The sequence below is a fragment of the Erpetoichthys calabaricus genome, chromosome 12 (assembly GCF_900747795.2).
Source record: "Erpetoichthys calabaricus chromosome 12, fErpCal1.3, whole genome shotgun sequence".
NCBI lineage: Eukaryota > Metazoa > Chordata > Cladistia > Polypteriformes > Polypteridae > Erpetoichthys > Erpetoichthys calabaricus.
In genome coordinates, this window is record NC_041405.2 from 18,485,231 (window position 1) to 18,512,790 (window position 27,560).

Genomic DNA, 27,560 nt, shown 5'->3' on the forward strand with positions numbered 1-27,560 from the left:
ATTTCAGTTTATTAGGTGTCAGTGTGTACTCACACGAGCTCTGTACAGAATTGGCTCATGCCTTGCATTTTATGTTGCCTTGCTAGGTTCAAACCCCCATTGACACTGAATTAGATTAGTCATGTTTGAAAATGAATATAGAAATGAATATAGAAGTTAAATTTTGCATTTGCAATCGCTGTGACAAATGCAACATGACAAGCTCTTTTCTAAAAAATTGTATCATTTTTGGTAGTCATTAGAAGTAGGGAGAAAAAAATAATGGCACATGAATGTAGATAGTTGATTGACATTGTAATCGCATGGCCTCTGTCAATCAATGTAATTTTTTTCTCACACAAATAAATTGATACAGGTGATGCAAATTATGAAAGGAACATGACACATAGTATGGTATATAACAATTTTAAGAAACGTTTGTTTTTTGTTGTGTTTTTTTTTTTTTCATTATTTTTTTTTTAAGTTGCTAAATTATTTCCTTTCTTAAAAGCTTTACAATGTCACAGGCTATCAACAAATAGAAATTAAATATCAGTCACAAAAAAGTATTTACTTTAATGATCAAAAGTTAAGCACTGATTCATATTTAAAAATGACTATATGAACTGCATCAGATTCTCTACCTCTTCTTTCTTACCATGACCACAGAGAAACCTACATTTTTCTATTTTGATGGTTTCTCATTCTTTCACTTATGTGTTATTTCTTATACCAGGTTATTGATAAATGTTAATTCTGCTTGAGAAAATATGAGGAAGATATTAAACATAGTATTTCAGCTTCTAAGCCTTTATCACTTATAGTACATCAGTCTGATTTTCAATGAAAGCTTGAATGTAGAATGTATTTATTTATTTATTTTTCAGTATGTTTATGCATTTTATGTACAATTGTTTGTGTCATTGCAGAAAAGGATAACATAAACATAACAGAACCTACTTAATTCAATTCTGTGTGCTGGGAAGGTGTTAGGACTTACCCAGCAGCTCAGGGCACCATTCTGTTACTGCACATTCTATTTTATTATACTTTATTCTGCTTTCATCTTCAATTGTAACCATTACATCTGAACCTTTACTATACTATATATAATGTAGAGCCAAATAAATGTTGTGTGTGTGTATATATAATATACAGTCATATTAAAAAGTTTGGGAACCCCTCTCAGCCTGCTTAATAATTTATTCTACTTTCAACAAAAAGATAACAGTGGAATGTCTTTCATTTCCTAAGAACATCTGAGTACTGGGGTGTTTTCCGAACAAAGATTTTTAGTGAAGCAGTATTTAGTTGTATGAAATTAAATCAAATGTGAAAAACTGGCTGTGCAAAAATGTGGGTCTTCTTGTAATTTTACTGATTTGAATGCATGTCACTGCTCAATGCTGATTACTTGCAACACCAAATTGGTTGGATTAGCTTGTTAAGCCTTGGACTTCATGTACAGGTGTGTCCAATCATGAGATATAAAGGTATTTAAGGTGGTCAATTGCAAGTTGTGCTTCCCTTTGACTCTCCTCTGAAGAGTGACAGCATGGGATCCTCAAAGCAACTCTCAAAAGATTTGAAAACAAAGATTGTTGAGTCTCATGGTTTAGGGGAAGGCTACAAAAAGCTATCTCAGAGGTTTAAACTGTCAGTTTCAAGTGTAAGGAATGTAATCAGGAAATGGAAGGCCACAGGCACAGTTGCTGTTAAACCCAGCAGGTCTGGCAGGCCAAGACAAATACAGGAGCGGCATATGCGCAGGATTGTGAGAATGGTTACAGACAACCCACAGATCACCTCCAAAGACCTGCAAGAACATCTTGCTGCAGATGGTGTATCTGTACATAGTTCTACAATTCAGTTCAATTTGCTCAAAGAACATCTGTATGGCAGGGTGATGAGAAAGAAGCCCTTTCTGCACTCACGCCACAAACAGAGTCGCTTGTTGTATGCAAATGCTCATTTAAGACAAGCCAGATTCATTTTGGAACAAAGTGCTTTGAACTGATGAGACAAAAATTGAGTTATTTGGTCATAACAAAAAGCGCTTTGCATGGCGGAAGAAGGAACACCGCGTTCCAAGAAAAACACCTGCTACCTACTGTCAAATTTGGTGGAGGTTCCATCATGCTGTGTGGCTAGTTCAGGTACTGGGGCCCTTGTTAAATTCGAGGGTCAGATGAATTCAACCCAGTATCAACAAATTTGTCAGGATAATGTTCAAGCATCAGTCAAAAAGTTGAAGTTACGCAGGGGTTGGATATTCCAACAAGACAATGATCCAAAACACAGTTCGAAATCTACAAAGGCATTCATGCAGAGGGAAAAGTACAATGTTCTGGAATGGCCATCAGAGTCCCCTGACTTGAATATCATCGATAATCTATGGGATGATTTGAAGCAGGCTGTACATGCTCGGCAGACATCACATTTAACTGAACTGGAGAGATTTTGTATGGAAGAATGGTCAGAAATACCTCCATCCAGAATCCAGGCATTCATCAAAGGCTACAGGAGGCGTCTAGAGGCTGTTAGATTTGTAAAAGGAGGCTCAACTAAGTATTGATGAATATCTCTGTTGGGGTGGCCAAATTTATCCACCTGTCTAATTTTGTTATGATGCATATTGCATATTTTCTGTTAATCCAATAAACTCAATGTCACTGCTGAAATACAACTGTTTCCATAAGGCATGTCATATATTAAAAGGAAGTTGCTATTTTGAGAGCTCAGCCAACAATAAACAAAAATCCAAAGAATTAAGAGGGCTTCCCAAACTTTTTCATATGACTTATATATATAATATAAATTTCTACATTTGATCACTTGCAGTGCATTTGAGCCATGTTTATTTCGTGGGAGACGAAATCTACACATTCACTGTTGCCCACTCTGGACATTTTTTCCCTGTAAGACATCAGTGAGAGCAATAGATGCATTTGCTTGTTAAAAACAAACCAAGTCATCCTTTACTCATTTTCTTGTATGAGAAAAACTTGATTCCCTCACTAGACTAGTGTTGATGTCTGCCGCTTATCTGATTACATTGTAAGATAAGATACCCTAACACCCTGCCAAATCTTTTAAAAATGATTTTAAATGTGAACTTAAAAAATACCAAGAAGCCACTTGTGTCCACAACAAAGTGATATTTGCTGATTTAAGGAGATTCAGATAAAATGCCACTTTGTTTTGTGAACTATAACTTAATTGAATAACCCTTTTTTGGCTTGCTTTTTTTGGTTTATGCTTAAATTGCTTGTAAATTGTGCTACATATTGTGGTGTTAAACAAATATAAAACTGAAAGAGATGTTGTGGTGTAAATGACTTGGGCAGATTTGTGGCAGGTGAGTCTTAATGTCAGTAAATGTAAAGTATTACACATAGAAAGTAAAAATGTTAGGTTGTGAATATACAATGGGAGATCTAAAAATCGAACCTTTGAGAAGGATTTAGGAGTCATCATGGACTCTATGCTATCAACTTCTAGACAGGGTTCAGAAGCCATTAAGAAGGCTAACAGAATATTAGGTTATATAGCATGATGTGTAAAGTTCAAGTCCAGGTTATGTTCTAGCTTTATATCACACTGGTGAGGCCTCATCTGGAGTCCTGTGTGCAGTTTTGGTCTCTGGGATACAAAAAGGACATAGCAGAGCAAGAAAAAGACCAGAGAAGAGTAATTAAGCTGATTCCAGGGCTACAGGGGATGAATTATGAAGAAAGATTAAAAGAGTGGAGCCTTTTCAGTTTCAGCAAAAGAAGATTAAGAGGTGACTCGATTGAAGTGTTTACAATTATGAAAGGAATTAGTACAGTGGATTGAGACTATGACTTTAAAATGAGCGCAACAAGAACAAAGGGACATAGTTGGTAGGTAGTTAAGAGTAAATTTCATACAAACATTAGGAATTTTTTGTTTACACAGAGAAACATGGACACATGGAATAATCTACCAAGTAGTGTTGTAGACAGTAAGATTTTAGTGACTTCTAAAACTAGGCTTGATGTTTTTTTGTTTTTTTTAGAAAAATTAAGTGGATAAGTCTTCGGTGCTTTGCTGGGCTTAATGGCCTGTTCTCATCTAGATTGTTATAATGTTTTATGTATAAATGTTTTATATATATATATATATATATATATATAAGTATCTGCCAAATAATACAAGGAGTACTTGATACACGTTTTGCCCCTATTGGGGCTCGTCAGGCATATATACTTTTGCATCCCCTTCTAAAGATTGAGCCTCTGACATCAGCCCTTGAGGCGATGCCTCCGACACTATGCCATGGCGGCTGGTTCGCTTATTTGACAGGGTGAAGACTGGAGTACAATATTACATTCTTAGTTCTGAATCGCAATCTGATTATTTGGATGGTTACCTGCCAGGCAATGCAAACATCTGCCAAGTCCTCTCACTTGAAAGAAGAAGCTGATAGATATGTGTGTGTGTGTGTGTGTATATGTATATATGTGCATATGTTTATATATATATATATATATATATATATATATATATATATATATATATATAATATGACACACACACAGTATATATAAAACATAACATTGTCAAACACTTTTTTCTAGCCTTGAACAGAGCCCACTCTCACACACACACCCACTTTGATGGTGGGGAGGAAAGTTAGAACAAATGCAAGAAAACCCACTCAGTCACAACATTCCGACGACTCCATACAGAAAATGACCAGGTTCACATTTCTAACCCAGGACACTGGATCTGTGAGACAGCAGCCCTGCCCCTGCACCACCATGCTGTGTATACAATGCCATACAGAAGTAATCAGACCCTTGACTGGTTTTCTAATTGAGCTGATAAGCAAATCCTAAGATGCAGTTATGATCTCTGTGATATTTTGTATTTCTAAGCATTAATATCTGTTTTTACATAATGATGTTTTATGTTAGACAACAATCTTAATTAGAAACAAGGAAAATGTGCTGTTTGCATAAGTATTCAATCAGCACACTTGAATATTTTATAGAGCCACCTTTTTCAGCTCTAACAACTTTGAGTTTTTAACTTAAAGGATTATTCACTGAAGAAGATGAATTGTAAGGTAGTTGTGACAATTGTATTTCACCAATGTAAACTTTGATTTTCCACAACACAGGAAGTTAGTTTTATTTAATTTTTTTTTCCATCTCAAGATTTTTTATTTATAAAATGAAAAAAATATGACATTAAAAAATAGCATTGCATTCCACTGTTTTGAAATAAAAAAATTATGCAGAGAGCAACATTTCAGCATAGGATGTGTTATTCAGTGAAATCCGAGAAATGGTGAACAGTCTCATAACTTTTAGAAGGCACTGTAAGGGTGAGAACACTACAATGTAAAATTACTATTTGCTCCAAGATAACATTGCTGTCATCTGTCACTGCTGCGATTGTACCATTTATTCGTATTATGGCTAAAAGGAGAAGTAATTCAGGAAACATGTGGTTGTTTTTCCTGTTTATTTTGAAGAATTTTTTTTTCTGATAAATTACTTGTAGATGTTTATATAAAATTTGAATTCAAACTATCTATGTTGTATTTAGGCATTTAATTTGTTGCCATTTAGACTACAGGATAGTTGAATGCTATTTTCCACATATCATATCAGTCTTCAGAGGTGTTGAAGCCTTTAAACCAATGCAAAGACGATAGCAGCAAAATACTGTGCTGTTTAGAGTAAATACAGAATCCTATCAGTGACGCTTGATGTGTTAAGATCACAGTATAAATGTCAGCCTTGTGGTTTAAAGTCCAGTTTCAATGCATCATACTGTCCATGAACATTGTGCATGTAAAACTTTCAGGCTTGTTTAAGCTGTAAGATGGGATAAGTTATACTGTAAGTGCAACTTTACTAATTTGGTTGCAAAATAGCATTGAAATAACTGTTCACATTACTATACTGTTCAGTCCTCGTTAGTTTTTTTTCTTTATTCAATTAAACTTCTCCATTTCAAAATTTATGGTGATTTATTTTTTATTTACTTTGATAATGAGTAAACAAGATAAAGCAAATTCCAGTTACATAAACATGGATAATTCTTTTAGTAACTTTGCAAACATATACAGTATCTGCACTCAACAGCTGATAGTAAAATCTCTATGCACAGGGAACCTATTCTTTGTTTTTTATCTCCTTTATTTATTTGTGCTTAAACCAAGTCTGACATGTGCCCATCTGGTTCTGTAACATAATGGACAATGCTGCTTAGTCTGGTTTTTCTGTGAACTAGTAATTGGATGTCTACACAGTTTGTAGTAAATTGGCACATCTTCTTTGAATGTTTTCTAAGAATGTCTGATTGTAAGAATATTCAACGAATATTCAAAGTATTCACCACCTTATAAGTTTTCATATATTTGTTTTATGCAACAGTGAATCACAATACATTTCCTTTGGGTTTATTGACACTGATGAACAGAACGAAACACTCTATTGTCAAAGTGAAAACAAATCACTGCAAAGATACAGACCTAAGCACAAAATAATGGATAAGTATTCACCTCCTTAAATATGACACACTTAAATTGTACTTGGAGCATCACTGGTGCAGTCAGCTCATTTTAGAAGAAAAGGATGTAGTTAAATGTAGATCACCTGTCTGAAGTCAAGTGAACTTAGGTTTCAGCTAATTATAGTATAAATGCATTCTGCATCTGGAAGGTCCAGCTTCTAGTGACAGTATTATGGTCTAACCTACACCTAAAGACAAATGAACACTCCAAATAACTCTGCAAAAATGTGATGAAAAAACACAAGTCAGGGTATAGAGACAAAGGAAGTGTCCAAGTCATAATTTCCCTTGGAGTCCAGTTATGTCAGTTATTAAGAAATCAAAAGAGTATAGCACAGCCGTAATTCTGCCTAGAGCAGTCCATCCATAAAAACAGTGATCATGCAGGAAAAAGACTATCAAGAGACCTTTGGATATTCTGAAGGTATTACAAGCTACATTGACTGAGAATGAATAGACTTTGCAGACAGCAACTGTTGCTTGGGTACTTCGTTAGTCGCAGCTTTATGAGAATTTGGCAAAGAGAAAAAAAATGTACATGACATCTCAAATTGAGTGTGCCAGAAGGAAACCGTAAAATAAGCTAAAGGAAGGTTCTATGTTCTGATGAGAGCAAAATTGAGTGTTTTTGTATTGAATTAAACATCTTGTTTGGTTTTAATCCAAACATTGCACATTATCAATGACATGTCATTCCCCACCATGAAGCATGGTAGTAGCTCTGGAAGACCTATCAGGGTAAAATGAATGTATTGAAATACAGGGAAATCCTGGAAGGAAGCCTGATACAGTCTGCAAGAAACCTGTGCCTTGGGAAAAGACCTGTTTTCTATCAAGGCAACACAACAAACTCAAGCGTAAAGCTAAAACTACACAGAAATGGCTTACAAACAGCAATGTTGATGTTTTGAAATGGCCACATCAGAATCCAGATCTCAATGCAATTGAGAATTTATGGCTAGACTTGAAAATACCGCTCACTCACGATCAACATGCAGCCTGTCAGAGCTGGAGCATTTTTGCAAAGAAGAATAGGGAAAATGGAAGTGTCCAGATGTGCAAAGCTGATAGAGACCGGGAAAGAGAGACCTGTATGTACAGTACAGACTCAAGCCTGTCATGGCTGCCAAAGGTGTATTTCCTAAATACTGACCTGAATGGTGTGAATGCTTATCTGATCAATTTTTTTGTGTTTAATTTTTGTAATTAATTTAGATCAGTTTGCAGAAGTCTGTTTTCACTTTGACTCTTTCTCTGTTGATCTGTGTCAAAAAAGCCAAATGAAAACCACTTTCTTTAAATATTATATAAAAATGAGATGCGAAAACTTCCAAGGGAGTGAATGGTTTTAATGTACGGTCAGATGTTTTACAGAGTCCCATTATAGAAGGCCGCTGTTATTTCTGTGGTAAAAATGCATTCACACCCCAGCAGTGTCTGTTTCTGTTTATCAGCAAAACATTACAGTACAAAAATTACACTCAAAACTGACTGAATGGTGTGAACTCTCCTGTTTTCAGAGTTTGAAATCATGTGTTTGTCTATAATAGCATGAACGTTATTACTTTGTCCACATGGTAATTATTTTTGGTTTCTAGAAGGAGCTTTGTATGATAAAACAGCCTAAATGATTGTAAAATGTAATCCATCCATCTATTATTCAACCTGCTACATCCTAACTACAGGGTCACAGGAGTCTGCTGGAGCCAATCCCAGCCAACATAGGGCGCAAGGCAGGAAACAAACCCCAGGCAAGGTGCCAGCCCACCGCAGGGCACACACACACCCCAAGCACACACTAGGGACAATTTAGACAATGCACCTAACCTGCATGTCTTTGGACTGTGGGAGGAAACCCACACAGATATGGGGAGAACATGCAAACTCCACGCAGGGAGGACCCGGGAAGTGAACCCAGGTCTCCTAACTGCGAGGCAGCAGCGCTACCACTGTGCCACCGTACCGCCCGTAAAATGTAATACATTTTCAAAATTGGTCAACAGCTCAGTTTCTTGTCTTTGTAAAGTTTTCATTTATTATAATTAAAAAGGTGCTGAAGGTTACAAATGCAAACTTTACACATTCATATCTGAAGACTGAACGGTGACTTTAAATGGGCTTTATGCAAGTTTGAGTATGTGTCAGAGTGTCTGTTCAATATCAGTTCTTGCTTCTTTCCTGGTATCAGAATTATATAGCTTTTTCCTTCAGTCATTCTGTACCTATAAATCCATTTTAATTGAAAATATTTTAATTATATTCACAAATTAAAAAGTTATTAATATTTAAATAATTTGCTAACACTAATACTATATATATTACATTGGCTATAGCATTTTTTTTTCTATCTGCTGTTAGGCCAGTGTTACATTTTGGAGTAGCTATTTTTTTCAGTAATGGCTGCAGTAAGGCATAAATGAAAAGACCCCATAGTCACTTTTTTCATCCTTTTTTCCTTCATGTATTCATATCTGGAAATTTATATTGCTACATTCTGTTTGTTGATGGTGTGAAATATTTTAAATAATTTGTGGAAAGGTACTAAAAGAGGCTTTAAGCTTTCCTCATGAGCTTCTTTTAATCTATTAATGCAGCATGCTTTTGTATAAGCCTGATGATACCTATTACCAGTCCTGTAGATCAACTATGATTTTTATTATTTGATGTTAGGATAAAAGTGGATGCTGCAATTGTTGACAAGATTAACTGAATTAAATCTTCTAAAAAAATGTTAGGAGCTACTTAATCATATTTTTGTAAGGTTGAATGCCCGTTGGGTGCTGGATGGTCTTTTGGCTTTGGAACTCCTGCAGATTGTTTTTTTTTTTCCCCTCTTCATCATCTTGTCCCTGGAGTTTTTCATTTTATTTGATTTTCACTGACCTCCCTGGCTATCTGTTCATATCATTGGACATAAAAAGGAATCTATAAGAACACTTATTGCTTGTATATGTATATGTGTTATGTAAGTGTGTATTTATTTATTATTATTGACTATTTTTGGTATCTCATTTATTCATCTATATTCATATCTATTTCTAATTTGTTTTTATTTCCTTGCAAGTCATTCTTTGACATATTGTCAAGCATTTTGAGCTACATTCTTTGAAAGAATATGTACTATAGAGATAAATGTTTTTGTTGTAGATTATTATAACCACAACAGATAAGCATTTACAACTGATTTTGTTTTCTTTCCTCTCATGAGTGAAGGGCAAACATAAGCAATGCTAAAAAGGTAATGCATTATTTAGGTCCACACTACCTTGCAGAGTTGCAGCAAGTCACAAAGTAATAGTAGTTGAATAAGAAATGCGTTTTAAATGAAAGGTCATCTTGATACCACAGTATGGTTAAATATTAGCACTTGAATTGTTAGCATAGGTTAACATTAGTGTTCCAATTTAGAAATCTGCAAATGCGGTAGGGACACAAAGCCCTGCCACTTAAACTGACAACACTAATAACAATTCTCACACTGCTTATGCAGATAGAATCGTGAAGGGTATTTGTAATTATAATTTTAGGAATGTCTTGCTCAGTTAGTTTGGTTGAGAAGAGTATCATCTCATGTAAAATTTATACAGTGACACCCATACATTTTTTTATGTATTGGTGTGAAAGTCTAAAAGATTTCACCAGCTGTAATTTCTTTTAACTGCAAAGTTAACATAAAATTCAACCAGATTTATTTTTTCATCCGTCTGTTATGCGCAACCTTTAAATATCTCACTCTTCACAGTTAAACAGGAACTACAAGAATGCATTCTTTAGAGATGCTGAAGTTGAGCAGCGTGTACAGGTCCTGGACCGCCACAAAGGTCAATCTGTTAAGCGCTGGACATGAAGTGAGAAGGAGAAGCAGAAATGCTCAAGTTCCTGTGTAGCTTGCACTCATTTGGCTTTGTGTTAATTCTTTAAACCTCTGATGTCGTTGAGTACAGAGGATTTTTCATTGCCAAAGTTTTCTTTAAAGATTCTACTCATTCATTTCTAAGTGTTTGAGATGCACTGTAAAACCCTTCATAGATGCTAATTTTTTTCCGACACATTTACTCACCTATCTAACTGTATGGATTTTCACTAAATTAATATGTGCTACTTTGAAATAATGAAACATACACAGAATGATCCATAATTAAATCCCTGGCATAATAGATTAGGAGCATCGGATTATTTCAGTGTGAGAGGTTCTCACCAGGACCCTGCTGAAATAAGATGCAAAAGCAAGATCTCAGGGTCTTCGTCATTACCACCACTGACCTTTTTTTAAAAAAAAAAAAAATAAATAAAATTGGTAAAAATTTCTGCAGTCAGTGTAAGGGTGGTAAAATGATCAGTCTTCTATCAGAAGGTGTGTGGACCATTAGAGGAATTGGATATAGGGCTTCCACATCTCCATTGTGGTTCAGCCTGGTTGTGCCATTATTAAGGAGCAGATCCACACTAAATCTCTTGAACAGACTTTTGCACACATTTGGAAAGGGAAATATGAAGAATCACTATAGCTCCTGTTCATTTGGTGTGAAAAGGAGGGGATGCTGCTTTCAGTTCTCTGTTGAGAAAGAGGAAGCAGAGTGATAATGTTTTTGACACTAAGCTTACTGCTAACTGTACTGCCATCTTGATTGCAGCTTTTATTTTTGAGCAGTGATAGCTGAATATATAATACACTGAGTGGTTAATGTAGAGGAAAGAGCATTGGAGAATATGGTGTTAAACAGAAGCTTGTCTTGTTTCATCAAGTTGGCTGTGAATTATATGTGGGTTTGCAGTATTTCAGTAATTTACAGCTACATTATGGTTTACCTTTTTTAAGCTCCTGATAACCAAGTTTAAATTAGAATGTACTGTATGTATATATTTTTCTTGTTGACTTACATGGAAACTGCATTAAATTCACAAACTGATGTCATATTATGTTGATCTGTATATTGCTACACTCTAACTGGTCCACCATAGTTTAGTAATGGTCACTCAGTCTGTAGAGTCTATGAATGTTAGTTTTTTCATCATTTTTGTTACTTCTATTTTTCAGTGTCAATTCCCAGCTTTTCAAAGTTTTCTAAACATATTTATAGGAGACTTATCATTCCATCAGTGCCAGTTAGTTATATGAAATATAACAATAGCTCAAATCTAAATTGTAATACTAAACTAGCCTAGACAGTCATGTCATACAATTGAAACATAACCAACCAACGTATTACATTGCATCCGAAATCCCCCAGAGTTTTATGACTACATGTTGTATTATGTTTATTTCATTTTCTAATATATAATAAGCATCACTTTTCTGTAGTTCAGTTCATTTTCCAGCCCCCCTTTCTGTTATCATGTGAAGCGTTAACTAATGCATGTAATGACAGAAATAAAATGTTGAAAAGGTTGGAATCAGATGAGTAAAGACTGGAAGAACAAAAACTACACATTTAGCCAACTGCCTAATGAGTTGGTACCTTTCTGGGTTCATTCTTTTCCAGCTCAGGGCTGTCCCTTTCATTGTTAACAAGGTAACTGTCTGAAATGGGAGTGTTGGAGTAGATAGAATTTAAGGAATGCATGTTTGACAGTGGACATTTTCATTACAGCAGTAAGGTTTTGTCAGAAATGTAGAGCTTCTTCACTATTTGGCCTGCAATAGTCTTATCTTGTGAGAAAACACAAGAATATTTTGTTAACTATGTTTTATTTAATAAAAAACATCATAAAAAAAACCAGATTCCAAAAAAAAAATGGAAGCTAGGAAATATGATATTTTCCCAAGGACAATCTGAAACTTGGCCCTCAACCTCTACCTGACTTAGAGAGGACCATTTATATTTGTTCTTCATATAGAGTATAACAGCCAGAAAAATAAAAAGGTTCAGAGAGATAATGTCATGATACCCATCGACACCAATATATTGAATGCTGTTTAGAATAAAGAAGGGTGAAGTAAATAATCATCATGAACAGAAGCAGCCAATAAGAGTATATCTGCTTGAAAATATGTCCTACGTTGGTTCCATGGCTGGATTGTAAGACAGCTATTGGGTGATGCAGATCAGCTAAGATTTGTCAAACTAAAAGTAACAAAAAAAAAAAAGATGATATGAAAAACAGGTTAGAGGATCAAGGAAGTCTTTATCATGGAGCTGCAGAACATGGTGCCCACACAAAAAGTGAAAAACGCATTTTTTAAGCAGCCTAAAACTATGTGATTTTTACAGAAGTAGATGAGCTTTTGAGGAAGCTTCTTTTAGGGAAGAAGGAAAATAAAGAATAATTATTCCCTAAAAGCTTTGTTCTGCCAAAGGGATTCATTTGTGAAACTGGACAAGGTAGGTTTTGTCTCACTCAGCCCTCCTGGTCTGTCATTTCTGTTAACCTGCAATGTAATTGTAGAATTGATGTTAGTCTGGCATTCTTTTTCTAAGAATTACTGTATCTAATGCAGCTAATGAAGTTGCTAAATGGATTTGGACCACAAATGTTTCCTTTTGTACATAGAACAAATGTTTTTGGACATTAACTATTCCCTAATCCATCCCTAAATATAAGCATTTTTGTTTGTTGTAAATTATCATGACCCTGCTTAACTGGTGATTTATATCAGTGAAACAGCTGCTCACCTACACAAGCTGATCTCTTTCTGAACATCCACAACACATGGTATCATTAAAATGACTTAAGGAAGTGGTGGGGAGGCAAATAGACAAAAGGAAAGCTTGTCTCTGTCATATTCCTTTCAACATCCTTACCTCGTAAAGCAAAGCAGCACTATTATAGTAGCACACCTGCTTTCTGAATGTATCGTCAGCTGGCCACATGTCAAACCCTCACATTCCCCCAGTCCAGTTCTATGCCCCTCAACTGCTAGCATACATGTTGATGTCTAGGAAGTACCTTCCTCTGAAAAGGTTGGCATGAAATTTGAGCTGTCTTCACTTTTGGCAGCTAAGGGCAGATTTGGCCTTCTCTCAGGAGGTGTCGTGTTTGGCCTCCTGGGAACGTCATCTGTTTCTTTTAGCTTAGGTGACCCGCCTGTGTTTGTCTGTCATTCTTTTTTGTTTTGGGTGGTGTCATGAAGATTAGGATTACACAGTCATCTCTGGCACAACTTCATTAAGTGAACTAATATCATCTCTGTCATGCATTGCTATAAACAAAAAAAAAATTTGTTAAGACGGTTTCAGATGTTTGTTTGATTTAAATTTTTATGCATGTATTGAATTGTAGTCCAGCTTTTGTGAGGGTGTGTATAGATGGTAATTCCAAGTCATGAAAAATCTTGTTCTGTTTACTGTGAGGATAAACCACCTGAAAAACAGTTCTGTAAGCTGAGGTATCTAAGTTAACTTTGCAGTCAGGACATACCAGTTTGGTTGCTGCTTTGCAAATTCTAAGCACCCATGCCACCAGGTTTCACTACATACCTGGTCTTTAACTGCAATGAATAACTCTATGTCAAACTTGACGACTGCAGTTGTTGATCTTGTCATCTGACTGTGTCAATATAGGTGACTAGAAACCTCTAGGGATTTCAAAATACCCGACTAGTTAACTGCTTTCCAGCACAGTTTAAAACCTTCAAAGAATTGTGTGCTTGCCTCTTTTTCTGACAGCCAATAATACTATACTGCCCAACAGAGCTGGTGCTCCATTAAGTGTTTACAAGTATGACAAGCTCAGCCTCAATCTCTGCCTTTTTTGTTTTTTATTTTCAACATTCTTACATCGGGCATAAAACACAAGACTTCAGACAGATGAGCCTCCCTTCGGTTGCGAGGTCTGAAACATGTAACTTCTTTATTCCTCATCACTGCATCATATGCCCTGTACTTTTTTACGTGGGTGCTCATTAGTTTTCAACTTTCATGCACACAGGGTCTATTCTTACGAGTTAATACAAAATCGGGCGAGTTGCTGACTAGCTGTACCAAATTGCTAGGCATGTCAGACTACATGACTGCTGATTAAGATTGCGCATTACTACCCAACCCCTGATTTTCACGACTCTGTAAGATTACGTACATTAAGTGTATGACTGAAAATTGCTGGAAACGTTTTGTTATGCGACATGGCTTTTATTCTGTCCTGCAGGACGTGATCAAATTGTTTTGTAGAGTGGCTATGTCAAGGTTGTTTATAAGAAAAAGCATTGCATATACGTTAATATAAATATAGAGTTTAGTAAGATTCAGCAGGCATCTTCAAGAAAATAAGTTAATGAAACATCCCATTAAAAGGTTAGAGCTTATTTGAAAATTTTTAAGCGCTAGAGAAGACATGATTTATCATTCCATCTTTAAACACGAAGTCTAAAGTAATATCATGTACAGGCTTATGAAGTGGATTCCAAAATGCATGTGACTGTTATGTAGGAAATTTGGAGATATTAAGAATTTAAAAATGGTATTACATTGCATTTATGAACCCAAAAGAATAAAATGAAATGTGAACAGATAAACTAAGTAAGTAACTGAATTTTTGAATGCATTTCTTAAACTGACAGGCATTGAAGTTAAAGCTACTAGGGGGAAAGAATTCTAAACTATATCATTGTTTTATGACTTAATATTGTACATCGAAAAACCATTAAGTTTAAACTTAATATTTCAACCACAAAGTAATGAAGGCTTACAGATTAACGTGTTCCCTATAGTGTAAGGTAACTAGACTCTGATGATGCTTTTTTAATGACCAAAAAACATTTTTATGACATGCACAAAAGTAGATTTAAAGTTTTAAGATGAGTTTAAAGTGAAGTCAGGTGGGACATTTAAGATTATGCTGCTAATTTATCAGGATTCATGGAACAAATGTCTGCCGTCTTCAATTATGATACTTAAAAAACAGTTGTCTTTGTTTTTAATTAGCGTGTGTCTGCATTCATAGTAATCATCCTCCTTCATATTCTTGTTGAAGGTAATAGAATCTTTCTACTTTTCTCAATCTTAATTGCTCTTCACTATTTTTCTAATCCTATTTCTTCTTATGTGATAACAATAAAAAAAATCAAAAAATATTTGCCCCTTTCAGATTTCCTTTGCCCATATGATTTATTTAAGTTGCCCACAAATGTTTGTCTCAGTAAGTTTTTTTTCTTTTAATTTGTTTCAACCAATGTTTTTGTTAGTGTCGTACATCAGTGTTCTAAAGGATTATTTATTGTAAATTTTAGTTATTCATTTATCTTGCATGCTAATGTTACCATGTTTTTTCTATGTCTGTCTTTCAAATACCTTCAGCCTGCTTCAGTGTTTCTTCCTTCCTTAATGTTAATGTCTGTGAATTGTAGTTTAAGTGCCATGCCACAAACTGTTGTTTTCATGATGATCTTCTTAAGGACTTTGGTCACTCAAGGCTTTTTCAACCCTTGCCTGGACCATGCTCATCTAGTGCTATACTTACCTTAATCTCCTTGTTTCACATTACCATCTCTGAAGAAAGCAAATCTAAATATTACATTTCTTTAGTCTTCTCTCTACAACAATGTTCAGCTGATGTCCATTTTGCTGTTTCTCTTCATACTCATGACTTTCGTCTTTTTCGTGTTTATCTTTATTATTTATCAGGCTAGCTATGTGTCCTTCCATAAAGTACCACCATGGCATTTGTGATTGCAAACTGTCATTTCTTTAGTAGCTCTCTTCCTATTTTCATTCTTCTCTAAATGTATTTGATTGGGTCAGTTATCATGATATAGAACACTTCATGAAAACAGTTCTAGTTAGTTCATTTCTAAGAGCCCTGGAGGTTCAGAGTGAAAGTTTTTTGAATTGTCAGACTTGTGCTTTCTGTGCTGTTAGCTGACGCAGAGGGCCAGGAAATGCTTTGTGAGGCGTGGTTGATTCAGGCTTAAAAAGAAATCCCAGGTGGTTCGCTGTACTTGAACAGCAAGTCCAGATCTAACTTTTCTGGCAAATTTTCCTATTCTTGAGAAATAACCAAAAGCCATGTGGATACCATTGGCATTTATTTCTCATACTTTTCTAGTCACCCTTTGTACTTTTCTTGCCTATGTGAGGAAAAAATGTCCAGGTTTCATGTTAATAATAAATCTCTTGCTGTGTTACTACATTTTTATAGTTCTATTTAGATGTTGGAAGAACTACCTGTAACTTGAGAGGTATTCTGGTCAAACTGTATTTATTTCCCTGAGGTGCATTGTTTGTTTATTGTATTGTGCACTACAACTAGCAGATTACTGTGACTTTGGTAAATACTATAATACTATATATAATGGTGATGACCACCATTAATTCTTAATTTTTGTTGCCAATTGTTTGCCAATTTTGAAATATGTAGAAGGTAAGCAGAATTGAGAAAACACAACAACCCTACCCAGATTTCAGATTCTCTTTTTCCAAAATTCTAGTGTATGTATTGTTCGCCAGCTCTTGTAAGTATTTTCCTGAATCATGTCTGCATTATTAATACTGGGTGTAAGGTGTGTTTTCAAGAGTATTGATTTGACTGGGATTCCTCTTTTTCCCCTATAATCTTCATCAGCTCTGAAAAGTCCTGCTGCCTTTCATGAACAAAGAAGAAGTTTAGAACGAGCCCGGGTAAGCAGGAACTTTGTTTGGTTTGATTCTTTCTCTCTCTCTCTCTCTCTCTCTCTCTTTTTTTTTTGTCCTCATAATTAGTTTAGAGGTTGTTCAGTTTTTCCACATACTGTATGTGTTCCTCTCAGAAATGTCAGGGTGAATGCAAGCAAGGGGAGCTGATGATGTAAGTAGATGGAATTCACAGAGCCTAGCCAAACAGACAGTTATTGCGACATCAAGGAAAATGCAGAAGACATTATACATCCCTTGCTTTCGTGACTACTGCAGAGAAAAGGTTATATTCTGTTTACAGTTACAAAAGTAGTTTTATAATTTTTAAAACTGCGTAATTCCCAGCACTCCCATCTCCAAAAGCTTATGTAAAGTTAGGTTTATATTAAACTTCTGCAGTGGATACATACATTAACAACCAGTGAGTATTGTGTGGCTCTTTGATGAAAGTAAATGCCTACCTTTGTATGAAGAACTCCAGAATTCCAGCTGCAGTGCACATTTCTGTGAGCTGTTTGGTTATACACTGCAGCAACATTCTGCTTTTGAAAGCAACCATGTGCTCTTGTTAAGGGCACCTTGGTATGACCACCATGCTTAGTCGTCTTCTTCTTCTTCCAGCTGCTCCCATTAGGGGTTGCCACAGTGGATTATCATTTTCCATATCTTTCTGTCCTCTGCATATCTATCTATCTATCTATCTATCTATCTTGTTCTGTTACTCCCATCACCTGTATGTCTCCTCTCACCACATCCATAAATCTTCACTTAGGCCTTACTCTTTTCCTCTTCCCTGGCAGCTCTATCCTTAGCATCCTTCTCCAAATATACCCAACATCTCTCCTCTGCACATGTCCAAACCAACACAATATCGCCTCTTTGAGTTTGTCTCCCAACCGTCCAACTTGAGCTGACCCTCTAATGTCCTCATTTCTAATCCTGTCCATCCTCGTCACAACCAATACAAATCTTTGCATCTTTAACTCTGCCACCTCCAGCTCTGTCTCCTGCTTTCTGGTCAGTGCCACCGTCTCCAACCCATATAACATAGCTGGTCTCACTACTGTCCTGTAGATCTTCTCTTTCACTCTTACTGATACCCATCTGTCACAAATTACTCCTGACATTCTTCTCCACCCATTCCACCCTGCCTGCACTCTCTTTTTCACCTCTCTTCCACAGTCCCCATTACTCTGTACTGTTGATCCCAAGTATTTAAATTCATCCACCTTTGCCAACTCTACTCCCTGTATCCTCACCATTCCACTGACCTCCCTCTCATTTAAACACATGTATTCTGTCATGTTTCTACTGACCTTCATTCCTGTCCTCTCTAGAGCATATCTCCACCTCTCCAGGGTCTCCTCAGCCTGCTCCCTACTATTGCTACAGAACACAATGTCATCAGCAAACATCACAGTCCACGGGGACTCCTGTCTAGTCTCGTCTGTCAACCTGTCCATCACTACTGCAAATAAGAAAGGGCTCAGAGCCGATCCCTGATGTAATCCCACCTCCGCCTTGAATGCATCCGTCACTCCTACTGCAGACCTCACCACTGTCACACTTCACTCGTACATATCCTGTACAACTCTTACATACTTCTCTGCCACTCCCGACTTCCTCATACAATACCACAGCTCCTCTCGAGGCACCCTGTCATATGCTTTCTCCATATCCACAAAGACGCAATGCAACACCTTCTGGCCTTCTCTAAACTTCTCCATCAACATCCTCAGAGCAAACATTGCATCTGTGGTGCTCTTTCTTTGCATGAAACCATACTGCTGCTCACTAATCATCACCTCACTTCTTAACCGAGCTTCCACTACTCTTTCCCATAACTTCATGCTGTGGCTCATCAATTTTATTCCCCTGTAATTATTGCAGTCCTGCACATCCCCCTTATTCTTAAATATCGGCACCACTACACTTTTTCTCCACTCCTCAGGCATCCTGTCACTTTTCCAAGATTCCGTTAAACAATCTTGTTAAAAACTCCACTGCCATCTCTCCTAAACACCTCCATGCTTCCACAGGTATGTCATCTGGACCAACAGCCTTTCCATTTTTCATCCTCTTCATAGCTGTCCTTACTTCCTCCTTGCTAATCCGTTGCACTTCCTAATTCACTATCTCCAAATGCTTAGTATTGAATGTTATTTTATTCAACACTCCATAGTTATATGGTCTCTGACAATTTAGATTTTTTTTGTATTTTCAATTATTTTTATCTTCGTGTCTGTTTTAATTTGCCTGAATTGTGAAATGCTAATTATAAATATCATGCTCATTTAATATGCTTAGCATATCTGACTGCTGTGATACCAGATAGGTTAGACATTTAATTTATAATAATTATCCAGTTTATGAGGTCTCTATATATGTGCCATTGTGTCATTGTTTTACCTTTATTAATTGATCCTCTGCCTTGATAGACTGAAGATTACTTGAAAAGAAAGATCAGGACTCGACCTGAGAGGTCAGAGCTGGTCAGAATGCACATTCTTGAAGGTAAGTTAGTAGTCAATAATGCTTCCTGCTGTTCTGTCTATGTATTAAACATGAACAGTGCCAGAAATAAGCTGTGTTGAAGCTCCTGTTTTGTAATTTATGTTTTTGGAAAATGTATGATAAACCTAAAGTTACAGAGAATTATCTGTATTTCACAGAAATCTTGAAGCGCTGCCTTCCATGTTTGCCTGATTAATCTCTGATTTCATAATGTATCCCTAGTAATGTGTTGCATTTCTTGTGATCATTAGACAATGACTGTGTTTTGAAAGGTGCTGGTAACTGACACAACCTTTTTACAATAAAATGCTAATTTGAAGGATCAAACGTTTTTTATAGCTAGTGAGATGACTGCCACGAAGTTGGCATGTTTTGAAAAGCACTGGCTCTATGCTGAGCATTCCCCTATTTGACATAAAATGAGGATGGGACCCTCCTGTCCTGATTGACTCTACTGAAATTTTACAGAATGACCTGATGTTTAGTTCATCAATTTACCACTTGAAACTAATGTTAAAGCTGTCCTGATAAAGATTTTGTTAGTCACAGTTCATTTTAGTCTAGTTGCTTAAAACTTCAAAGCTTCTGATGGAAAACAGTTAATTTCACTTTTTAATGAGACGCTAATAAAGACAGTAAAAAGAGCAGCTTTGGTCTTTTCCTGATGATATTCTTTTAATCAGTCTTTGAATTTGAAGTAACATTCAAATTAATTAGCTTCTACTACATGTTTCTTCAAAACTTTAACCACTTAAAATTGTATTAATTTTCTGTTTCTAAGCTATGTGCAATTACTGTTATTTAATTTTCAGAAACATCTGCTGAACCATCATTGCAGGCCAAGCAGCTCAAGTTGAAAAGAGCTCGATTGGCTGATGACCTGAATGAGAAGATTTCTCAAAGGCCTGGGCCAATGGAGCTCATTGAAAAAAATATTTTACCGGTTGACTCCAGTTTAAAAGAGGCTATCATAGGTGAGTAGAGCTTCAGTAGTTTTCCATCTCTTCTGTGTATGTGGACCCTTTCCATGAAACAAGAAACAAACTTGAGAAACTTGATTGTTTTATTATTATTTTTGGGTTGTACAATGTTTTGCAATATTTTAGGTTATTTTTAGGAGAAATACCTTTAAAAGGAAGGTGTTTTAAATGTTAACAGGGAACCCCAAATCGCTAAATTATTTTAAAGTAAGAGCATGTTTCACGTTTATAGGTTAAGAAATCTGCATCCTTTGTTTCTAATTTAAACTTACACATTGACAGCAAAATCAGAGCTTCCTGAATGAAGTAGTAATTTTAAGGAGCTTTAGACTTTTTTGCAATTTAGATAGCTGAAAAAACTGTAACATTATCTCAGTGAATAAAATGCATTTTCTGTTCTCCTGAAACTTGTATTTGCACAGCAAGATAAGGTACTATGCATCATCTTAAAACATCCCCCTGCAAATCCCTTACTTTCATTTCAATTTTTAGAAACGTGCTCATGGTAAGACCGACCTTTTTATCATTTTAATTTAATAGTCATAAGAAGCTACTGTTAAATGTTATTCACTATTATGTGAATGACTTAAGGTAGGAATTTATTGTAAATACCCTCAGTTTAACATAGTATTACATTCTCAAACCTACTTAGTGCAATTCAGGGTTGTAGGGAAGCCTGAGCCTACCTTGACAGCTCTGGGTTCAGTGTATGATTGAAATATATTAAAATGTGCTATTTAGGGAGTACAGTGGAACCTCGGTTTGCGAGCATAATTCGTTCCGAAAACATGCTCATAGTCCAAAGCACTCGTATATCAAAGTGAATTTCCCCTTAAGAAATAATGGAAACTCAGATGATTTGTTCCACAACCCAAAACTATTCATATAAAAATGATTAATACAAAATATAAAGTAAAAATACATAAAACAAATTAACCTGCACTTTACCTTTGAAAAGAATCATGGCTGGTGTGAGTGAGTTTCTAAACTCTTGTGGGATTGCACCCAATGGGACGACACGCGGAAGAGTGTCCCAAAGCAATCGCAGTCTCCCAGCGCTGTAGCAGTTCGCCGTAAAAGCGAATCCGAAAAGATCGCAGACATGCTATAAGCGCCTGCCATCGATGGGTGATACAAGGAACATTATAAATGTGCAGGGCCCTGCCTGACTGCTGTGGCTGTGTATAGGAGAGCGGCAGATCCCGCTACAATAAATAACCGCGCTGTTGCTGTTTCAAGCTGAATAAAGCTGGTGTTGCTAAAGTACTGAGACTCAGCTTCGTGTTTTAGTGTGCAAGACGGGGACTCGCACGTCACAGCATACGCGCGCATGAGCACATACACACACACACACACACACACACACACGAGCGCACGCGTGCACATACACACACTCAAGCGAGCGAGCACACACACATACACACACACATACACGCGCGCACACACACAGTCACAATGCTAATGCTGCAGTAAACAGCATACGCTCGTACGGATGTTGACTATATGAGTGAGGCATGCCATGATGCTTAACAGACAAAGCGTATACATACTACTCATACAATGGTAAAAGTGGTACTGTTGCTATAGTTCTGGGCCATATATAATAAAGATTCACTCTAGACATTTCTTAAGAACATGTGCCAATATTTTTGTGGTGAAGTACAATTCAGGTTGCCAGAATTCTTCTTAAATTCATATTTTTTATTACTGAAGTGTCCAATAGCAGACATATTGTGAAAAAGAAAACCATGAAGCTGTAAGTGCCTTGAGCATGAGAAAGGTGATATATAAATAAAATGTATTATCATTATTATTATTAACAGACTATACTTTGTGTCACAATACTATGTTGATAAAAAGAAAAATTAATTCTTGTTCTTTCTTGTTAGCTGAGGCAAAAAAAGTCAGTGGCTTTCAAATAGCACTGCATTGGTAAAAGTTTATTGTTGAGAGGACCGACCTAAATAGAACAAGTCAGAAAGTTATTGAGACTCTTGGTGGCTTTCTTTCTTACACATTCGGTGATAGTTGCAAGCATTTCAGAAGCGCGCAAGACATCCATGTGCCCAGTTAGAAATGGTAATCATGTGATCCTGAAATTGAATTTTGTCCTTGACATCAAGGTTATTATAGTTTTTCCTTTTTATATTAGTTTTTATTTCTATAGTTTTTCTGACCTTACTTGGAAATTCAGTTTAGCTTTAATTATCTTTCATCGTGTATTTTTAGTTTTACTTTAGTTTTTATTTCACAAAGAAATTTCTATTTTATTTTTATATCTATTAGTTTCAGTTTTAGTTTTAGTAATTATGGCATGGAGCTCCTATGCAGCTTAGTTTTGTGTCACAATCAGACAGAATTGTACACTTAATGGATATGGATATAATAGGAGTTTAATGTTAGTAAACAAAGTAGTATAGTAAGCTTGCACTATCTGGTTTTGTTTTTGTCTGTTAAAAACAAGCATAATCAAAACCAGGTACTGAATATGAAAAATTTCACACAATTTTATAATTTTTAAAATATTTTCTATGTCATTTGTGCAGAACAAATCTGTGCTGACTGTTGGCACTTTTTATGTTTTTCTTTTATTGCACAATGTGGGCCAATTTGTAATGAAATTTAGGTGAATTTTAAGGTTTGAGGGTTTTTTATTCTAAATGTCTACAGCACACAACATTCCCTGCTCCAGCGACAATATGCAGAGCTTTGTTATTTTCTACCAGCCGTACTGATCTCTGATTCTATCTCAGGCACATACAATTTATAGACAGAATTTTGCCACCTGCAGGCCTGAAAAGATATAAAAAATCAGAAAACAGAATCTACTATGTTCTGGGCAAGAGTAGGTAATAAGAGTATGGACAGGCACAAAATGACGGAGACAGCATCTGTGATTAAAAATGTACATTATCTAAACCTGTTTATCCAGAGTAGGATTGCAGGAAACCTGGAGCCTGGAGCAGGTTTGGATGCAAGGCAGGAAAAATCCCTTGTATGCAATATGTATGATATGGCTTATGTTAGGAACAAAAAGAATATGATATTTCAACTACATTGAGAGAGAGAAACATTGAAAAAAGAAAGACAAATTTTTTAAAATATAATTCTGGTAGTGGATTACTTTTACAACATCAGGTATTTTGAGTTGTGAATATGAACTAAAAAAGATAAATTAATAAATATAGAATAAATACAAAAACCCATTAGTATGTTTAGTTTTTCATCACTTAGTTGGCAGACTCTCTTCACCTTCCTACCTTTGTTTGTATCACCTCATTATTAAATGATGTTTTTAAAGCAAAAGTGATTGATCAGTAACAATATGCTGATCTTGTATGATGACCTTGTCAGTCTCTCGATCAGTGGCGTTTTACTTTCAAAAATCGAGAGTGGTCTCCCCTCGACTTTCTCATATACTCAGATAGTGGGATGGATATTTGAGGAGTAAACTGCAAGACAATGATTATATTTTTATCTTATGTACATTAAAGAACCATCAATAAGAAATCAAATCAAATTAATATATTGCACAATTATTATAAAAGTAAAGTTGTATAAATCAGACTCTGCTGCTGCATGAATTAAAAAAAAAAAAAAAAAACAGTATGTGTTCAGGTAAATTACCACTTCCGGGTGATGGATTTGACCCAAAAGTTAATACAGATCTACAATTTTGGTGTAACAGCCACATGATGAATTTCATCCATCTATCTTGTTGCATTTTTGAGTTATCATGTTTACATACACACAGATAATTCCAAAAAACGGTATTTTTGGACTTGGAGGTCTATAACGTCGAGATTCATCAAAATATCGAGGTCAAATTTTCACGATTACTATACTTTCTCTGTACTTCGAATACGAGAAAGTAAAAATGATTTCTCCTGTGCGAAGTGGCAGGTGAACTGCTGTCAACAAAAAGCAGTCACCTGAGAAATAAACTGAAATGTTACTCACTCGTGATTTTTCTATCCATATGGTAAAGTTTTTGTTGAACAACACATTTCGATTTCAGCCGTTTGAATTACATATTGATATACAACAAGCGCAAAGAAAGGTGGCATATAAATAGCTTTCTATTTCACATGTTTTACACACCCGCATTCAGCTTGCTCTGTCACTGCAAATGCTGTGTGAACACCTGCCCTCTGTCACCAGCCATCCTTCACTGGATGAATATGTGCAGGCGGCTCGTGGTGGATGACTTTGTTTTACAGTTAAAACTTACAAGGGTTAAAGACTAACGGCAAGAATAAACTAAAAATATTTTAGTAAATTATTATTTTATTTAAGTTAGTCTTTCCAGCTACTTTAATAGTTTCATTTAGTTTTAGTTTTTCATTTCGGTTTTGTTAATTATTTTATTTCAGTTTTCAAAGATGTTTTTTTAATAATAGTTTCAGTTTTGATTTTAGTTTTTATTAACTATAATAACCTTGCTTGACATGTCATCAATTAAGCTGTTCTTGTCTCCACAGATGGGCAAGTAGAATTTTCAAATTCTGTGACAGAGAGCTCCTCATTTGATGAAGACAGCAGTGATGCCTTGTCACCCGAACAACCCGCCAGCCAAGAATCCGTGAGCTCCCAGAGCTCCATCCCTTCACCTTCTGATGTCAGACTGGGGGAGCAGTCCTTTCTAAGCAATAGTATATCCCCTTCTCAGGTGAGACTTACCTCCTGCATCTGTACTGAAACAAAACTACTAAAAGAAATTCCTTATTATGAGAAGACTTTTCTTTGCCCAAAAATTAAAAATAATAATACCCCACATCACTAGAATTGTATGTATTCATGTAAAATTTTCCTGTCCATTGAGACACACCCTTTGTTCAAATCAGTTATTTCCTTATTCATATTTATACTTGTGGTAAATATATTTGGATTGATATGTCTTTTTTTTAAGGTGTTTGTGATATAATGTTTATAAATTATTGTCATTTAGTGCTTTTCACTATGTGGCCTGAAAGGAAAAAAGCAGTTCCACTTTGGTTTTACTAATGCTTTATTTATAAATTGCTGTGCTGCCTCTATATTTCATCAGTTAAAGTGCTTGATTCTCTAGAAGCTGCAATAGCTTGTTATGTTTACTACAGTTTTCTTTTTTCACTTTAGCTCATTACTCAGCTGCAAGTGGCACCCACATTAGAAAATATTCCTACACTGAAACTGACCAATGGGGTGGCTCCAACTTCTTCACCCAAACCTCCACCAACACTTGTTAAAGTAAGTTAAGCTATATCATTTTTAAATCAGTTTATTATCTTATTTTTACACCCATCATTGTGTCATGAAATCACAGGGCCAAACCATTTTGCTCAAGTACTTCAACCAAATTTCTTACTGTGATTAATGAGAAATTGCCTTTAGAATCTGGCAGGTGATGATCTAAAGTTCACAAGCATTTGCATTGTTAGTTGGTTTTCCCTGCATAGATGATTAGAAATTGTTTGTTAAAATTTTATATACTTTTTCCTACTCTTTTGTTTATGTTAATACATTTCTTCTTTAGGACATTCATTTTTCATCCATTTACTGTACCTGCTGAATCTAATCTTAGGGTGGCGAGGATCTGGGGCTTGTCATAACAGCATTGAGGACAAGGCAGGAATTAACTCGATCAGAATGCACACAATTACTCGTACATATATTTGCAAGAAAAAAGTTAACTTAAACCCTTGGAGAACTTGAATGTAATGGCACAATACTGATTGACATGTCATAAATGTAATTAAGTGCAACTCCAAACACAATTCACACAAATTTCTTTGCATCTTGGTAGTCAAGTCTCAGACATATTACATTGGGCTTACTTACAGAGAAAAACGATGACAGTGATGAAACTGCAGCCCATTTTGATTTCTTATATTTTAATGTATTTCACCAAATTTTAACAATTTGCATAATATTGTATGCAGTGAGCAAGAACATGGGAAATATAATATCTTCTTTAATATATTTTTTTGCAAAATTCAGAGGATGCTGTTCTACTATTAGAAAGTTAAATTTCATTTATTATTTTTTCACTTGACAGCAGACTACAAAGTTCTTGATTAGTTTCGAATCTAGCCTTAAGAATATAAAACCAGTCTCTATTTTTAGGGTTGAATACACTTATTGCCAAAGAACTTTGAAGATTTAACAACTTTCTGGAGGTTGTCAATAGAATTTAGCCATTTTGGCTAGATCCACTTTTTTAAGTTTGCGTTAATAAGACTTGTGAGAGAAGGAAATGTACTGTATGTTAATATAAATGTAGTAATTGGAATCATAATAGTAAATTATTTGAAATGAGAAGTTTGATCAAGATTGAAACTTTGGTTTCCTACAAATACTGTTCTTCCTGAGAAGTAGTGTCTGTGTGAAATTAAAAAAAAAAAAAATACTTTAAACCCACTATTTTCCTCACTGTTTTTATTAATCTTAGTCAATTCGTGTTATATGGGTTGGAGATGGTGGCACTGACCAGAAAGCAGGAGACAGAGCTGGAGGTGGCAGAGTTAAAAATGCTAAGATATGCATTGGGTGTGACGAGGATGGACAGGATTAGAAATGAGTACATTAGAGGGTCAGCTCAGGTTGGATGGTTGCGAGCCAAATTTAGAGAGGCGAGATTGAGTTGGTTTGTACATGTGCAGAGGAGAGATGCTGAATATATTGGGAAAAGGATGTTAAGGATAGAGCCGCCAGGGAAGAGGAAAACCTGAGAGAGGGTTTATGGATGTGGTGAGAGAGGACATACGGGTGATGGGTGTGACAGAGCAAGATGACAAGGACAGGAAGATATGGAACAAGAAGATCTGCTGTGGCAACCCCTAACGGGAGCAGCCGAGAGAAGAAGTCTATGCATGTATTTACACTTAATTTGACATTTTCAGTTCAGCAATGTATCTGTGGGCCTTATTTTGTCTGAAGAGTGTCACTAGTGAAATGGATTCATTGCTAGAAAGCCCAAACCAGCAACTGACAACAACTAAACCAGTTCATG

General features: G+C 35.8%; 1 protein-coding gene across 6 annotated transcripts in view; it reads left to right on the forward strand.

The window, feature by feature from the left end:
- Nucleotides 1-27,560, forward strand: part of LOC114662950 (myocardin-related transcription factor A-like) — a 147,584-nt gene that overhangs the window by 86,957 nt on the left and 33,067 nt on the right. For all 6 annotated transcript variants that reach the window (XM_028816694.2, XM_028816695.2, XM_051934420.1 and 3 more), the window contains 5 exons: nucleotides 17,026-17,081; nucleotides 19,514-19,589; nucleotides 20,402-20,563; nucleotides 25,051-25,238; nucleotides 25,688-25,798. In XM_028816694.2, the coding sequence (XP_028672527.1) occupies nucleotides 17,026-17,081; nucleotides 19,514-19,589; nucleotides 20,402-20,563; nucleotides 25,051-25,238; nucleotides 25,688-25,798 (593 nt within the window). The remainder of the gene's footprint in view (nucleotides 1-17,025; nucleotides 17,082-19,513; nucleotides 19,590-20,401; nucleotides 20,564-25,050; nucleotides 25,239-25,687; nucleotides 25,799-27,560) is intronic.